General features: G+C 45.8%; 2 protein-coding genes, 1 long non-coding RNA gene and 1 other non-coding gene across 4 annotated transcripts in view; 1 reads left to right on the top strand and 3 right to left on the bottom strand.

Annotated features, from left to right (window-relative positions):
* Window positions 1-1,699: 1,699 nt before the first annotated feature.
* Window positions 1,700-1,771, bottom strand: trnat-cgu (transfer RNA threonine (anticodon CGU)). The gene has a single exon. It is a non-coding gene; the product is annotated as a tRNA-Thr (tRNA).
* Window positions 1,772-3,651: 1,880 nt separating this feature from the next.
* Window positions 3,652-11,213, bottom strand: LOC134294237 (trichohyalin-like). The gene is made up of 4 exons (XM_062964647.1): window positions 10,857-11,213; window positions 8,548-8,599; window positions 8,276-8,321; window positions 3,652-8,094 (listed from the first exon to the last, which is right to left on the bottom strand). The coding sequence occupies exons 1-4, from the start codon at window positions 11,112-11,114 to the stop codon at window positions 3,771-3,773; spliced, it is 4,680 nt and encodes a 1,559-aa protein (XP_062820717.1). The 5' UTR covers window positions 11,115-11,213; the 3' UTR covers window positions 3,652-3,770.
* LOC103281250 (uncharacterized) lies at window positions 3,836-17,268 on the top strand. The gene is made up of 3 exons (XR_001730989.2): window positions 3,836-3,965; window positions 10,882-11,011; window positions 17,151-17,268. It is a non-coding gene; the product is annotated as an uncharacterized LOC103281250 (long non-coding RNA).
* The window catches only part of clcn7 (chloride voltage-gated channel 7), a 34,131-nt gene continuing 28,740 nt past the window's right edge, over window positions 12,052-17,442 (bottom strand). The window contains exons 21-25 of the mRNA XM_003228649.4: window positions 17,164-17,296; window positions 16,656-16,715; window positions 16,379-16,555; window positions 14,438-14,518; window positions 12,052-12,832 (exon numbers count right to left, since the gene is read on the bottom strand). Of these exons, the coding sequence (XP_003228697.1) occupies window positions 12,746-12,832; window positions 14,438-14,518; window positions 16,379-16,555; window positions 16,656-16,715; window positions 17,164-17,296 (538 nt within the window). The 3' untranslated portion in view covers window positions 12,052-12,745. The remainder of the gene's footprint in view (window positions 12,833-14,437; window positions 14,519-16,378; window positions 16,556-16,655; window positions 16,716-17,163; window positions 17,297-17,442) is intronic.

The raw sequence follows: 17,442 nt of genomic DNA, 5'->3' as shown, positions 1-17,442 counted from the left end.
ACTCTGCCGCTTGCATCTTCAACCAGCCAGTCACCCTTCCCACAGCTGCGCAGCGTTGCCAAAACGCTAAGCTGAGGACGCAAGCGGCAGAGTTTTGTGGGGAAGGAGTTGCCAAGCTCATTCATCGCTATAAGAGGAGCCTAGATTAGAATGGCGACTATGTTGAGAAGTGGTATTTGGGTCTGGCCTTCAACTGCATATGGTAAATGTTTTCTCCTATACTTTGTTCATTTTTAATTCCAAAACGTAATCTATTTTCTAGATAACCCCCGTAATAAGTCTGTGTTGTCGAAGGCTTTCATGGCCAGAATCACTGGGTTGCTGTGAGTGCTCCAGGATCGGTGGCCATGTTCTAGAAGCATTCTCTCCTGACGTTTCACCCGCATCTATGGCAGGCATCCTCAGATGTTGTGAGGTCTAGGCAAGTGGGATTTATATATCTGCAATAATGTGGAGAAAGATGTCATGCCTGTTTGAAGCAAGTGTGAATGTCGCAGTTAATCACCTTGATTGACATTGAATAGCCTTGCAGCTTCAGAGCCTGGCTGCTTCCTCCCTGGGGGGGAAATCCTTTGTCGGGAGGTGTTAGCTGGAAACAATAAGGGCCAGCTTTTTTTTTTCGTGTCAGGAGCAACCGGAGTTGCTTCTGGAGTGAGAATTGGCCGTCTGCAAGGACGTTGCCCAGGGGACGCCCGGATGTTTTTTGATGTTTTACCATCCTTGTGGGAGGCTTCTCTCATGTCCCCGCATGGAGCTGGAGCTGATAGAGGGAGCTCATCCGCACTCTCCCTGGGTAGGATTCGAACCTGGCAGCTTTCAGGTCAGCAACCCAACCTTCAAGTCACAAGGCTTTTATCCCCTAGGCCACCGGAGGCTCCATCAGGGCCAGCTAACACCTCCTGACAAAGGATTCCCCCCAGGCAGGAAGCAGCCAGGCTTTGAAGCTGCAAGGCCATTCAGTGCTAATTATGGCAACATTCACACAGAGTTATTTCTTTCTCCCACCCTGGGCATCATTCCACAGGTAGATAAACCCCACTCGATTAGTTTCCAACAGACCTCACAACCTCTGAGGGTGCCTGCCATAGATGTGGGCGAAATGTCAGGAGAGAATGCTTCTGGAACAGGGCGAAACAGCCCGGAAAACTCACAGCAACCCAGTGATTCCTGCCATGAATAACAATAACAATAAGTTTTCTAGTGGAGAGAAAAAGCAGAGTATAAATATACATATAATAGTAATAATAATAATAATAATGTTGGCTTCCTTTCCTTGAATGCTTGAGAGTCTCCAAGCTCTAAATCCCAGGATTCCATATCATTCAACCATAGTGGTTATAGTGGTATTAAACTGCATTCATTCTGCAATGTAAACACATCAGGAGTGGGATGAAACAAAGCACTCTGCACTAAACTGGAGGAATAAAACTGGGTCCATTCCATAAATGAGTACAAAATTGTTGCAAACTGATCATAAGAATGGATTGGGCTCACAACCCACCCGACACGTGTCTTTTTGCAACGTAAGAATAGGAAACCTGCGTGTTTTGGGGAGGGGGGGCGGGTCTTCGGCTCAAATGGCCCTAAAAATGAGCCTCCCTCCCGCTTTCCCCGCGACCTCCCGCTTCCCCGGAAGGAAGGCGAGCGTCCGGACGGGAGAGGGCCTATTTTTTTTTTTATCGCGATCCCATCGCGAGCGAGGCACGGACGGGGTTCGAACCCGTGATCTTCGGTTTACGAGACCGACGCCTTACCACTTGGCCACCGCGCCTGCGTTGAAGGGGCCGCCTCGCTCCCTTCTAGGCTGGCGCCGCTCCCGACGCGCTGGGGCGCGTTCTCGTCCGCGCCTGCGCACAGGCCACTAAGAAAGGGAGGCTCTGTGATGCCCGATTGCGCAGGCGCGTAAAGAAGAAGTTTTCCTTCCCCCGTTCCTTCTACGCATGCGCTGGGTTTCACTTTTCCTTTGAGTTCCCTGTGTGAGGCCTAGGCTAGGCCCTCCCTTCAGGTGTTTTGGACTACAACTCCCAGCATTCCTCACAGCCTCAGGCCCCTTCCTTTTCCCCCTCAGCCGCTTAAGCGGCTGAGGGGGAAAAGGAAAGGGCCTGAGGCTGTGAGGAATGCTGGGAGTTGTAGTCCAAAACGCCTGAAGGGAAGGCCCAACTTAGCCCAAGCCTGATATATAATGATGATAATGGTATTGTGTTTTATCCCAAGCTGTTAAGACAGTCAGGTAAGAAATAATAATACTAATACAGTAGAGCAGGGGTCCCCAAACTAAGGCCCGGGGGCCGGATGCGGCCCTCCGAGGTCATTTACCTGGCCCCCGCCCTCAGTTTTATAATATAATATATTGTATATACATATAATATTGATAATAATACTAATATTATAATACATTGTATATCCATGTAATATTAATAATAATATTATGATGTAATACAATGTAATAATAATTATAATTGACTATTATAATTGTATATTTATATTACATGCAATATTACTAATAATATTGCGATATAGTTGTATAATATAATATATTGTATGTATATATACTTGTAAACCGCCCTGAGTCCCCTTCGGGGTGAGAAGGGCGGTATATAAATGTCGCAAATAAATAAATAAATAATAAATGATATTACTATGTAATACAATATAACATTAATAATAATACCATATAATAATATTAATTATATATTCTATATTACATATAATATTACTAATAATATTACAGTATAGTTCAATATAGTAATATATAATGCTAATATTGTGCTATGGTAATAATATAATATATTGTATGTACATATAATTTGTAAGCCACTCAGAGTCCCCTTTGGGGTGAGAAGGGTGTGATACAAATGTAGTAAATAAATGCAGTAAATAAATAAATAATAAATAAATAGATTTTAGACTTAGGCTTGCCCAAAGTCTGAAATGACTTGAAGGCACACAACAACAACAACAACAACAACAACAATCCTAATTAACTTGACTATCTCATTGGCCAGAAGCATGAGCACACTTCCCATTGAAATCCTGATAAATGTATGTTGGTTAAAATTGTTTTTATTTTTAAATATTGTATTGTTCTTTCATTGTTGTTGTTGTTTTTGCACTACAAATAAGACATGTGCAGTGTGCATTGGAATTTGTTTGTATTTTTTTTTTCAAATGATAATCCGGCCCCTCAACAGTCTGAAGGATTGTAGACCGGCCCTCGGCTTAAAAAGTTTGAGGACCCCTGCAGTAGAGTCTCACTTATCCAAGCCTCTCTTATCTAAGCCTCTGGATTATCCAAGCCATTTTTGTAGTCAATGTTTTCAATATATCATGATATTTTGGTGCTAAATTCGTAAATACAGTAATTACTACATAGCATTAATGTGTAATGAACTACGTTTTCTGTCAAATTTGTTGTATAACATGATGTTTTGGTGCTTAATTTGTAAAACCATAACCTATTTTGATGTTTAATAGGCTTTTTCTTAATCTCTCCTTATTATCCAAGATATTTGCTTATCCAAGCTTCTGCCGGTTTGACTTGGATAAGTGAGACTCTACTGTAATTGCATTATTATCCCTCATAATTACTGCATTAATTGAAGTGACGAGCTTTGCTTCCACGGTTATATGTTTTTAATAGTTTTTCCTTCCTTTTGTTTCATTCCTCAATCCCTTTCTTTCTGTTATTCTGGATTCTTGCAGGACTGATGTCTATACCAAAGAGAGCTCCCTTCCCGCTGCTAGCAAGGCACCATCACTCCCCATTCACTTCATTGGCTCCTGGCGGACTTTCTCTCGAAGCGGGCCACGAGTGGCACCCGGTGGCCGTTCATCTCCTGAATCCAACTGGGAAGCATCCAGCGGACGGTCTTGACGGCTGAGCCGCTGTCGTCCAGAGGCATGCAGACGTAGCAGAAGGGCCGGTGGGGTTGGGACTCGGAGCGAGAGGCCGGGCGGTCGCTGCGGTGAGGGTGGCGGCGGCGATGGCTTTTGTTCCTTCCTTCGAGCCTCATGTCGAGGTCCAGCCTGGCCCCTTGCGTCGGTTGCAGCTTGGCGTCCATCTTCTTCTGGAGGTGCAGGTTGAGCTTCTCCTTGGCCAGGTCCAGCTGCAGCATGAGGCTGGCCCTCATGGTGGAGGCCTCCTTCGGACGCTTGGGCGCTTCCTCCGTCCCAGGCCTGAGGACAGCCTTGTGGGACGGTGTCCTCTCTGGCTGCTCTAGAGGTCCTTCGTTCCCTTTGGTCCTGGATCCCTCCCTATTTCGACCTTTTTGGACAAAGGGAAGCGGCAGAGGCACCTCCTCGGACCTTCTAGGCTCCATCTGTTTCAGGGACATTGTAGCTTCTTCCTTCCCCATCATTTGCTCATCATCCACTCCAGGCAGGGCCTCTCTGGCCACCATCGGTGGGAGGACAGTGCTAGTCAAGTGTCCTTCTGGCTCCATCCTTGACCTTTCTTCATGTTCGGTCACTTCTGCAGGAGGCTTTGGACTCTCCACAGAGGAAGGCAGGAGATCCTCCTTGGGCTCCTGGCCTCCAGCCTCTTGCATCTTCTCTGGATGTTGCTCTTCCGTTTTTTCAGGGAGTCCCTCTTGCATCATCTCCAGATGTCCCTCTTTCATTTCCTCTGGGTGTTCTTCTTGCGTTTTCACTCCTTGGTCCTTATACATTTTCTCCAAATGCTCCTCTTGCATCATCTCCAGACGTCCCTCTTTCATTTCCTCTGGGTGTTCTTCTTGCGTTTTCACTCCTTGGTCCTTATACATTTTCTCCAAATGCTCCTCTTGCATCATCTCCAGATGTCCCTCTTTCATTTCCTCTGGGTGTTCTTCTTGCGTTTTCACTCCTTGGTCCTTATACATTTTCTCCAAATGCTCCTCTTGCATCATCTCCAGATGTCCCTCTTTCATTTCCTCTGGGTGTTCTTCTTGCGTTTTCACTCCTTGGTCCTTATACATTTTCTCCAAATGCTCCTCTTGCATCATCTCCAGATGTCCCTCTTTCATTTCCTCTGGGTGTTCTTCTTGCGTTTTCACTCCTTGGTCCTTATACATTTTCTCCAAATGCTCCTCTTGCATCATCTCCAGACGTCCCTCTTTCATTTCCTCTGGGTGTTCTTCTTGCGTTTGCACTCCTTGGTCCTTATACATTTTCTCCAAATGCTCCTCTTGCATCATCTCCAGATGTCCCTCTTTCATTTCCTCTGGGTGTTCTTCTTGCGTTTGCTCTCCATGGTCCTTATACATTTTCTCCAAATGCTCCTCTTGCATCATCTCCAGACGTCCCTCTTTCATTTCCTCTGGGTGTTCTTCTTGCGTTTGCTCTCCATGGTCCTTATACATTTTCTCCAAATGCTCCTCTTGTATCATCTCCAGACGTCCCTCTTTCATTTCCTCTGGGTGTTCTTCTTGCGTTTGCTCTCCATGGTCCTTATACATTTTCTCCAAATGCTCCTCTTGCATCATCTCCAGACGTCCCTCTTTCATTTCCTCTGGGTGTTCTTCTTGCGTTTGCTGTCCATGGTCCTTATACATTTTCTCCAAATGCTCCTCTTGCATCATCTCCAGACGTCCCTCTTTCATTTCCTCTGGGTGTTCTTCTTGCGTTTGCTGTCCATGGTCCTTATACATTTTCTCCAAATGCTCCTCTTGCATCATCTCCAGACGTCCCTCTTTTATTTCCTCTGGGTGTTCTTCTTGCGTTTGCTGTCCATGGTCCTTATACATTTTCTCCAAATGCTCCTCTTGTATCATCTCCAGACGTCCCTCTTTCATTTTCTCTGGGTGTTCTTCTTGCGTTTGCTCTCCATGGTCCTTATACATTTTCTCCAAATGCTCCTCTTGCATCATTTCCAGATGTCCCTCTTTCATTTTCTCTGGGTGTTCTTCTTGCGTTTGCTGTCCATGGTCCTTATACATTTTCTCCAAATGCTCCTCTTGCATCATCTCCAGACGTCCCTCTTTTATTTCCTCTGGGTGTTCTTCTTGCGTTTGCTGTCCATGGTCCTTATACATTTTCTCCAAATGCTCCTCTTGCATCATCTCCAGATGTCCCTCTTTCATTTCCTCTGGGTGTTCTTCTTGCGTTTTCACTCCTTGGTCCTTATACATTTTCTCCAAATGCTCCTCTTGCATCATCTCCAGATGTCCCTCTTTCATTTCCTCTGGGTGTTCTTCTTGCGTTTGCTGTCCATGGTCCTTATACATTTTCTCCAAATGCTCCTCTTGCATCATCTCCAGACGTCCCTCTTTTATTTCCTCTGGGTGTTCTTCTTGCGTTTGCACTCCTTGGTCCTTATACATTTTCTCCAAATGCTCTTCTTGCATCATCTCCAGACGTCCCTCTTTCATGTCCTCTTCCAGAGGTTGGGCAAGTCTTTCTGGGAATTCTTCAGCAAGCACCAACGAAGGACAAGGCGGAACACCAAGTGGCATTTGTGACGATGGGGGCGCAAGGATTTGCCCCGAAAGCTGAGCCTGCACTACCTCTTTGTCAGCTAAGGCAGGGGTCTTAGGTGCCGCTGGCCTCTTTGAAGGGCGTGGGGAGGCGCCGCTGGCCTCTTTGAAGGGTGTGGGGAGCCTCCACGCATAGACCAAGTACTTGTGCTTGATGTTGAGGTCAAGGAGGCACATGATCTCTTCGGGGATGAAAGGCAGGGTAGGCTTCTTCGCCCGGGGGACCTTGTTTCCCAGGCGGATGGTCTTGGGCAGCGGGCGGCAGGAGAAGCGGCTGAAGGTGCGGAAGGAGTTCTCCACGATTTTGGGGAAGGCCCCCCTCTTGATTTCGAGCATTTTCACCGTGAGGTGAAACACAATCCGCTTGAGTTCGTCTGGCTGCATTGAGAGGAGGACGTACCTCTCCCTCGGACCTTGAGATGATGGCATCACAACCCTGGGCTTCTTCTTGAAAGAGGTGACTCTCCTCGGTTCTGCTGCCCGATGCAAGACATAACGTTCCCTTTCTTTGAGGGGTTTCTGCCGAGGTTTGGCATAGATCGGCTTGACATTTCTGTGTGCCAAAACAAGGCTGGCCGGACTCCTGGCGCAGATGGGAGTTAACCCCTTTGCTGACCGCGCCATTGGGCTGAAGTCCTCCAGAGACTGGAAATGCTGCAGTGATCGCACCACGACTGTGGGTGCTCCACAGTGATGCTGCACCATTTTCTTTTTGACATGAAACTCCAGGAGACCCAGAATTCCTGCCCCCATTTTGTCCACAATTAATACGTTTGGGTCAAAATCAGACACAGCCGAAGAGGTGCGGACGGCTACATTCCACCCAAAACGTTCAGTTCGCGGAAGGGCCTTCGGCGTCGGAGGTTTCTCCACTTTCAAATCCTCTTCAAGGTTCACTATTCGGCCTAGCAAAGCCAGCACATTGGGTTTATCGCCTCCTTCTCCCTCAATTAAGATTGGGGGGTTGTCCCCATCTGGGGGCACCATGCAGATTTGAAGAGATTTCTCCACCAAAAAGACCTCATCGTCTTTTTTAAATGCCGAGCTCTGGACAAAATTGATTTGTGCAAACGAAGGCACATGTTGCTCAGGAAGGCGTTTCTCAGGAAGGTGTTTCTCAGGAAGGTGTTTCTCGTGAAGGCATTTCTCAGGAAGGTGTTTCTCGGGAAGGCGTTTCTCGGGAAAGTGTTTCTCGGGAAAGTGTTTCTCAGGAAGGCGTTTCTCAGGAAGGCGTTTCTCTGGCCTTTCATGTATTTCTGAGCATTCTGTTATTTGGGGCTCAGACTTTTTCACGTCAGGGCATCTATGATATACAGGGGAGTCTTTCTGCTCAATTTTATGTGATTTGGGATCATCTACTTCAGAGGACGGATCAAACGTTTTGCTTTCTGGCTCTTCCAAGGAATCGGAGACCATCCATGAAGACTCCTCTGTGGTCACCGTCTGAAATAGTCCACAACTGGACTGAACCGCCAGATGTTTTAATTGGATTGAAGAGGAGGATGAGGAGGAAGAAGAAGACGAAGAGAGGATCTTCGGAATGACGGGAGGATATTTCCTTCTGTAATAATCTGATTTGTCGACTCCGGAGATGCGACAGACCACTGAAGAAGAGCCCCATCTCCTGTGAAGTGGCTCAAATCTGCAAGAAAAACAACAGGAAGAGGAGATTTTCTTACATGGTAAAGATATTCTAATATATCCAAATGGTTGCAGATGGAAGGCTGAGCTACCGAACAATGTGGAAAAGAACTTGGTTAGGAACTGAGATGATTTAAAAATATAGGAGTTGCTTTGAAGGATGAGAAAGAGGTTTCGCCTACCTTTCAAATCTGGAAATTAGTGGTTCCCCACAGATACACAGAGAGCCTGTAAGAAAGGGAAAGGAAATCAATGAGATCAATGGCTTTTATTTACGAAAATTTGTGGTAGGTCTGAGTGATCAGATTGTTAACAGAGAACCAATGTGGTGTCATGGTTGGAGCAGTTTGGCACCACTTTGACTTCCATGGATCAATGTTATGGAACTCTGGGAGTTGTAGTTTGCGGAGGCCTCAAACTTTGACAGAAGAGATTAGAGGGAACATACTGGTACCTCTTTTCTGTGGGATTTGGAAGTCCAGTTCTCTCTGTGTCTCAGGCTTTGGCTGCAGAGAGAAGAGAAATTGTGATCTGTCTGTATGCTTGTCTGTCATCTTCCTTCTTCATCTATATGTATCCATCCATCTATCTATCATTTGCCTGCCTCATCTACCTACTACGGTACTTATTATCTGCCTGCTCTATCTATCCATCATCTGCCTACCTCAGATAGATGTTAGATAGATCTATATCTATCAATCTACTATTTGCCTGTTCTATCTTCCATCCACCCATCCTCCTACCTCATCCTCCTACCTCATTCATCTATCCATCATTTGCCTTCATCTATTTATTTATTTATTTGTTTATTTACAGCATTTATATTCTGCCTTTCTCACCCCGAAGGGGACTCAGGGCAGGTCACAGAACATATACATGGCAAGCATTTCAAACTGCTTAGGTGGACAGTGAGCTAGGCTGAAGGTCGAGTGCTCATCCTGACCTGGGCTTCAAACTGCCAATCTTTCTGTCAGTAGATATCTATTGCTGCTGGTGATTAGCCAGCTGTCCTAAAGCCCAGCCCCTATTATTTGCCTGTTTTATCTATCTATCTATCTATCTATCTATCTATCTATCTATCTATCTATCCATCCATCCATCCATCCATCCATCCATCCATCCATCCATCCATCCTTCCTTCCTTCCTTCCTTCCTTCCTTCCTTCCTTCCTTCCTTCCTTCCTTCCTTCCTTCCTTCCTTCCTTCCTTCCTGTCTGTCTGTAAGCTGGATCTACCTACCTACCTACCTATCATCCATCTCTATATATCCATCCTCTGCTGGCTCTGTCATCCATCCATCCATCACTCCATCCATCACTCCATCCATCCTTGTCTTCCTGCTGCTCTATCTATCTATCTATCTATCTATCTATCTATCTATCTATCTATCTATCTATCTATCCATCCATCCATCCATCCATCCATCCATCCATCCATCCATCCATCCATCCATCCTTCCTTCCTTCCTTCCTTCCTTCCTTCCTTCCTTCCTTCCTTCCTTCCTTCCTTCCTTCCTTCCTTCCTTCCTGTCTGTCTGTAAGCTGGATCTACCTACCTACCTACCTATCATCCATCTCTATATATCCATCCTCTGCTGGCTCTGTCATCCATCCATCCATCACTCCATCCATCACTCCATCCATCCTTGTCTTCCTGCTGCTCTATCTATCTATCTATCTATCTATCTATCTATCTATCTATCTATCTATCTATCCATCCATCCATCCATCCATCCATCCATCCATCCATCCATCCATCCATCCATCCTTCCTTCCTTCCTTCCTTCCTTCCTTCCTTCCTTCCTTCCTTCCTTCCTTCCTTCCTTCCTTCCTGTCTGTAAGCTGGATCTACCTACCTACCTATCATCCATCTCTATATATCCATTTTCTGCTGGCTCTGTCATCCATCCATCCATCACTCCATCCATCCTTGTCTTCCTGCTGCTCTATCTATCTATCTATCTATCTATCTATCTATCTATCTATCTATCTATCTATCCATCCTTCCTTCCTTCCTTCCTTCCTTCCTGTAAGCTGGATCTACCTACCTACCTATCATCCATCTCTATATATCCATCCTCTGCTGGCTCTGTCATCCATCCACCCATCACTCCATCCATCCTTGTCTTCCTGCTGCTCTATCTATCTATCTATCTATCTATCTATCTATCTATCCATCCACCCTTCCTTCCTGTCTGTAAGCTGGATCTACCTATCATCCATCTCTATATATCCATCCTCTGCTGGCTCTGTCATCCATCCATCCATCACTCCATCCATCACTCCATCCATCCTTGTCTTCCTGCTGCTCTATCTATCTATCTATCTATCTATCTATCTATCTATCTATCTATCTATCCATCCTTCCTTCCTTCCTTCCTTCCTTCCTGTCTGTAAGCTGGATCTACCTACCTACCTATCATCCATCTCTATATATCCATCCTCTGCTGGCTCTGTCATCCATCCATCCATCACTCCATCCATCCTTGTCTTCCTGCTGCTCTATCTATCCATCCATCCATCCACCCATCATCTGCCTGCCTCAGATAGATATCTACATACCTTTTGCCTGTCCTCTCTTTCTCCACCTATCTACGTACCATTTGCCTGCTCTATCTGTCTATCTATCTATCTACTATCTATCTATCTATCTATCTAATCTATCTACCCAGAGACATGAGAGAAGCCTCCCAGCAGGATGGTAACACATCCAGGTGTCCCCTGGGCAACGTCTTTGTAGACAGCCTATATATATGTGTATTTACCTTTGGCGGGGCTCCTTTGTTCCAGGCCTGAGCCCACACCCAGAGGAGGAGAGCGGCCACTCCAGCCAGGCGCAGGGCCCATGGATACTGGGAGGAGGCCCAGCAGAAGACCTCTGGGAAGCCGAAGGTGTTCTGGAACTGGATGCACTTGTCTGGTGAGCTGTGTAACGGGGGGGACACTCTTTGCTCCCGGTCCCCACGCAGGTCCTCCCGCAGGAACATCGAGCTCAGCACCAGTGCCCCATAGACCAACCGCATGATGGCAGGCAAAGACAAAACGGGGGGCTATGGGCACAGCATGGCCGCAGCCGCCGACAAAGGGCTCCCTGAAAGCAAGGAGGCAGGGCCTGGCCAAGGAGGCACAGCTCCCTCCATGGCAACCAGTGGCCACATTGTGACACGATGAAAATGTGGGCATGGGCTCCCCCCTGAAGGCAGAGGGGATCCTGTTGAAGCCATGCTTTTGAACAAGGAAGGAATGAAGACCCACAAAAGAGTGGCTTTAATAGGCTTGACGATCACCTCTTATTACACAATGTAATACAATTTTTGTTCCTGGGTTATAAATGTTATTTCCTGGGTTATAAATGTCATGGAAAAAGTGTGTTACACTGCAAAACTTTGTTTTTGCAAGAGGGACATCCTAATGCACATTTTGCTATAGTTTTGCAATAATATGTCCCTTATCTTGTTTTGGGAGCCCCGGTGGCGAAGTGTGTTAAAGCACTGAGCTGCTGAACTTGCAGACTGAAAGGTCCCAGGTTCAAATCCCGGGAGTGGAGTGAGCACCTGCTGTTGCTCCAGCCAATCTAGCAGTTCGAAAACATGCCAATGTGAGTAGATCAATAGGTACCGATCCGGCGGGAAGGTAATAGCACTCCATGCAGTCATGCCAGTGGCCACATGACCTTGGAGGTGTCTATGGACAACACCAGCTCTTCGGCTTAGAAATGCAGATGAGCACCAACCCCCAGAGTCAGACATGATTGGACTTAACGTCAGGGCAAACCTTTATCTTGTTTTGAGATAATTTCAGGAAAGAATACCAACAAAAGTATGCCTTTTTCGGAGGGTTTCCAGATGTCCTGGAATCTTGGGTCTCAATTCTTATGGGGAAAAAGGAGGTAGAAATCATCATTATTACCACACATGGCAACAACAAACAGCAAGGGAAGAGTCTTCACATCGAAGCGGGAAAAGTATAAATAGCTTGGGTTTTTATTTCAGCAACAATTATTTCCATAACAAAGTCGTAATCCTTCGCAAAGTGTCAGAAACCGGTCTCTCTGCCTCCAACGGCGCAAAATACTCAGGAAAGTGCATTTTCTTGATTTTTCTTTTTTCTGGGCTGCAACGCCTGACTGTAGGATGATGGGAGTTTTTTTAAAAACCCTGTAACTTCTACAAGTGCTGCAGATGGAGCTGAAGGAGGTGAAGGCGTGTGTCTCCCGCTCTGCATGCAAATCCGTGCGACACACAACTGAGTCCTGAATATCGCAGTATTTTTCCTGGTGAATTCACCAGCTCAGACCCCTAAATTGTCCAAACTGGGGAGTCCGATCTTAGAAGGCACAATTGGTGAGAACTGGGGCAAAGCCTATTTAAAGGAAGCAAAGAAGACCCTCCAGAAAAGAGAAGAGTTGGGTCAATGAGGCGACTGCTCATCCCTCTCTAGGAGACGTAGTAGTAGGCCTTGCCCTGGACCCAATTCCAGCTGAGTGTCCCAAAGGAAGAGAAATTAAGAAGAGAATTGAGCCAAAGAGAACCAAGAAAAGGGTTTTTTTGGGAGGGATCAGGGAGAAGATGCCCCCACGGCCTCATCCTCTTCTTCAGCAGTTCTCCCCAAAGGCCTCTGTGGTATGGAGAGGTCTAGGGTGCCAAGGACAGGGTCACGTCTGCGCTAAGGGCACCTCCTCGATGCCTTCCTTGCCCAGGCGGTAACGGGCCAGGTCCTTCCGGGTTACCATGCCCACCACCTGCAACCAGGGGAGATGGAGTATATTATTATCATCATCAACTCCACAATCACTACCACCACCATCACCTCCACCATCACAATCACCATCATCACCATTACCACCACCATCATCACAGTAGACCAGAGCTTTCCAAATTTCCCATGTTAGGGACACGCTTTTGAGACAGGCCTCCTTTCATGACAGTCATTCAATTTACTAGCAAACCAGAGTTTAAACCAGGGGTCCCCAAACTAAGGCCCAGGGGCCGGATGCAGCCCTCCGAACTCATTTACCTGGCCCCTGCCCTCAGTTTTATAATATAATATATTGTATATACATATAATATTGATAATAATATTATAATGTAGTACAATATAACACTAATAATAACACCATATAATAATATTAAATTATATATTCTATATTACATATAATATTACTAATAATATTTCAGTATAATGGTATAGTTCAGTATAGTAATATCTAATGCTAATATTGTGCTATGCTAATAATATAATATATTGTATGTACATATAATTTGTAAGCCACTCTGAGTCCCCTTTGGGGTGAGAAGGGTGTGATACAAATGTAGTAAATAAATGCAGTAAATAAATAAATAATAAATGAATAAATTTTAGACTTAGGCTCACCCAAAATCTGAAATGACTTGAAGGCACACAACCACCACAACAACAACAACAACAACCCTAATTAACTTGACTATCTCATTGGCCAGAAGCAGGACTACACTTCCCATTGAAATCCTGATAAATGTATGTTGGTTAAAATTGTTTTTATTGGGTTGTTGTATGTCTTTCGGGCTGTGTGGCCATGTTCCAGAAGCATTCTCTCCTGACGTTTCGCCCACATCTATGGCAGGCATCCTCAGAGGTTGTGACACAACCTCTCACAACCTCTGAGGATGCCTGCCATAGATGTGGGCGAAACGTCAGGAGAGAATGCTTCTGGAACATGGCCACACAGCCCGAAAGACATACAACAACCCTGTGATTCTGGCCATGAAAGCCTTCAACAACACATTGTTTTTATTTTTAAATATTGTATTGTTCTTTCATTGTTCTTGTTGTTGTTGTTGTTTTTGCACTACAAATAAGACATGTGCAGTGTGCATTGGATTTTTTTTGTATTTTTTTTTCAAATGATAATCTGGCCCCTCAACAGTCTGAAGGATTGTGGACCGGCCCTTGGCTTAAAAACTTTGAGGACCCCTGGTTTAAACTAACTGCAACTCAACTATTTGTTCAAATTATACAAGTTATAATGATACCCACATTTGAACAGAACCAGCATCCCACTTCTGCAGGAATTAAACCTCTCTTGAGGTTTATAAAGAGTGGTTGGATGTTTGTCTGTTGGGAGGGCTTTGACTGTGTCTTCCTGCCTGACTGAAGGGGGTTGGACTGGATGCCCTTTGAGGGTCTCTTCCATGTTTCCCTTCCCACTGCCCCCATCTCCTTTTGAGGGAGCATTATTCATGCAACACACCTGTAGTAGACCCTCTGCAGGAGACCCTCAAATCTAGACACCTTTTGCTCCCAGACTGCCTCTCCTGAGACGCTAAGGAAGGTGTGTGTTGGGCCCTCACCTGCCTTGGGGCCTTACCTGGTTGTGCTTGTCCACCACCACAAGGTGCCGCAAACCCAGGGCCCGGAAGAGCTTGAAGACGCGCGGCAGAGAGGCCTCCTGCAAGGGGACAGATGGACAAATGGATGGTTGAAGCCAAGGCACAGCCTCGATCCCGCCCAAAAGACCACAAGCCTCACCTGTAAGGAGACCCCGACTTTCCTTCCTCCACTGCAAATATGTCACCTGGGAGACGCATCTTTCCCACCCTCTCAGACTTCAAGACCCCCTTCTACAAAAAAAAGGAGGGCTCTTCCCCTCCTTCCTAAAAGCCAGGTCCAAGCCATGCTTTTTATGCAAAGGAGACCACCCCTTGCTAAAAAAAAACACACAAAAACTCCCAGTCCTGTTGCTTTAAGGCCGCCTGCTTTGGTCCCCCAAAGCTCTGGGTTCAGTCCCAGATTTTGGCTGAGGCTCCTCACTTGGGAGATGATCATGATAGTATTTATGCACCCCGTTTTAAGGATGTTTATATGGATGAAAAGGTTTGCCTTAGAATAAAAAAAATACATTATTACTATATTATTACTATTACTATTATTTTATTATGACACAGCAAACAAGATAGATATGCTGGATTTTGTATCACAAAATCGCAAGTCGAACACTTCCCAAGTGTCTAGGACTGTGTGATGTATTTTCGGATGAAAATATTTATTATAATTACAGTAGAGTCTCACTTATCCAACATAAATGGGCCGGCAGAACATTGGATAAGCGAATATGTTGGATAATGAGAGATTAAGGAGAAGCCTATTAAACATCAAATTGGGTTATGATTTTACAAATGAAGCACCAAAACATCATGTTAGACAACAAATTTGACAGAAAAAGTAGTTCAATATGCAGGAATGCTATATAGTAATTACTGTATTTACGAATTTAGCACCAAAATATCACGATGTATTGAAAACATTGACCACAAAAATGTGTTGGATAATCCAGAACGTTGGATAAGTGAAGGTTGGATAAGTGAGACTCTACTGTATTTCTATTATTATTACCATTGTTGTTATGTCTATTATTTCTATTACTATTATAATTATTAATATTACTATTATTTCTATTACTATTATAATTATTTATATTACTATTATTAATATTACTATTATTACTACTATTACCAACATTATTATTACTATTACTACTATTAGTACAGTAGAGTTCCGGTTATTCGACATAAGCGGGCAGGCCGAATATCGAATAACTGGATCTGACGGATAATAGGGAGGCCCTATTATCCAGCAAGCCGGTTGAAGGAAGTGTCCTGTGCACATTGCTAGGTAGATAGCAAGCTACCTAGCAACGTGCAGGAGCGCTTCTGCTCCGCCTCTTGGGAGGCGCCCGTGTGCGTTGCTAGGTAGATAACAAGCTACCTAACAACACTCAGGGGTGCTTCCTAAGCCGAGTGCTCACTGCTCCGCCCATTGGGAAGCGCCCGTGCACGTTGCTAGGTAACTTGCTATCTACCTAGCAACGCGCACAGGCGCCTCCCAAGGGGCAGAGCAGCGAACACTCGGCTTAGCAAAGCACCTGTGCACGTTGCTAGGTAGCTTGCTATCTACCTAGCAATGCGCACGGGCGCTTCTCTGCTCGCCGCCCTGCCTCTTGGGAGGTGCCTGTGCACGTTGCTAGGTAGATAGCAAGCTACCTAGCAACATGCATGAGCGCTTCCCAAGGGGCCTGGGACGTCGGATAATACGGAGTGTCGGTTAACCGGAAGTCGGTTAACCGGAACTCTACTGTAGTATTTTCATGATTACTATTACCACCATCATCACCATTACCACTTTTTGTTCCTATCCTGCATTTGGGGAAATGGAGTTGGTATTTTTTTTGGGGGGGGGGGGGACTGGGGACTCTATTCCCCTGATCCCAGCGGACGATGGGTGTTGCAGGGCCCCCCTTCTCCAGACGCACCTGGGGCACGGTGTAGGGCGAGGGGTTCATGAATTCGGAGAGGTCCATCATGCACTGGCGCTCATCCTGGGAGACATGGATGGACTGGATGGGTGGGAAGCGGGGGTAAGCATCCCGGAAGTCCTTCAGCTTCAGCCGGTGCTGCACCAGGCTCAGGTTAGCCCGCTCCACAAAGACCTGCGCAGAGAGAGAGAAGCCCCAATGTGTGGGAAATTCCTAAAAAGAAGTCCCGGAAGGTGAAAAACTATGGCAAAAAATACAACACAGCAACCCTGACCTTGTGCTTGAGGAGAACGATCAGCTGGGAGCGCAGGATGAGGCCCCGCAAACCCGCCATCTGCAGACAGGAGAGAGATAGGTTTTTATCATGTTTTTATCATGTTTTAATTGTTTTGTTTTATAGTATATTTGTTGCTGGCCCTCGTGGCAGAATGTAAGCCGCTCTGAGTCCCCTCGGGGAGAAGGGCAGGGTATAAATGCATGTAATAATAATAATAATAATAATAATAATAATAATAATAATAATAGGTATGCTTTGGGATTGATGCATACAATTACAGCACATTTAGTGTCCTTGGGATTTGTAGCTTTGCGGGAACTCTGCCAGAAAGCTCCAGGATTCAAGGAACTGTGGACTAGCACTAAGATTTACCGTATTCCCTGAATCTAACCTGCACTCTAATTTTGGAGAGATCATTCAGCCCCAAAAGGTAAGCATTAAATTCGAGTAAATAGCCTAACCATTGCCCCCTTTGCTGACTCCCAAAAACAGAATCTCTTCTCACCTGTTCGTGTCCAGGGACGCCTTCGACCACCGGGAAACCATTGTGGTTGGAGGTCCTGTCGCTGAGGACGTCCACGATAGTGCCCACTTTCTCGATCCGTCGCAGGCAAGTGACCGGGGTGCTCATCACTTCTCTATTGGGGGAGAGGGCAATGTACACATGTGCACCCACCCACACATACACGCATACATTAGGGGTCACCTTAAGCAACTGAGGGGGGGAAGGAAGGGGCCTGAGGCTGTTAGGAATTGTGGGAGTTGCAGTCCAAAACACCTGGAG

This window comes from Anolis carolinensis, unplaced genomic scaffold (genome assembly GCF_035594765.1).
Source record: "Anolis carolinensis isolate JA03-04 unplaced genomic scaffold, rAnoCar3.1.pri scaffold_13, whole genome shotgun sequence".
NCBI lineage: Eukaryota > Metazoa > Chordata > Lepidosauria > Squamata > Dactyloidae > Anolis > Anolis carolinensis.
The sequence above is the reverse complement of the archived record's forward strand: the minus strand, read 5'-3'. Positions and strand labels throughout refer to the sequence as shown.

Coding starts and splice junctions, on each gene's coding strand:
- LOC134294237 (XM_062964647.1), bottom strand. CDS start 11,114: ATGCGGTTGGTCTATGGGGCACTGGTGCTGAGCTCGATGTTCCTGCGG. Junction 8,322..8,547: donor CCAAATCCCACAGAAAAGAG/GTACCAGTATGT, acceptor CCTTTCTTACAG/GCTCTCTGTGTATCTGTGGG. Junction 8,095..8,275: donor CTAATTTCCAGATTTGAAAG/GTAGGCGAAACC, acceptor TTTTTCTTGCAG/ATTTGAGCCACTTCACAGGA.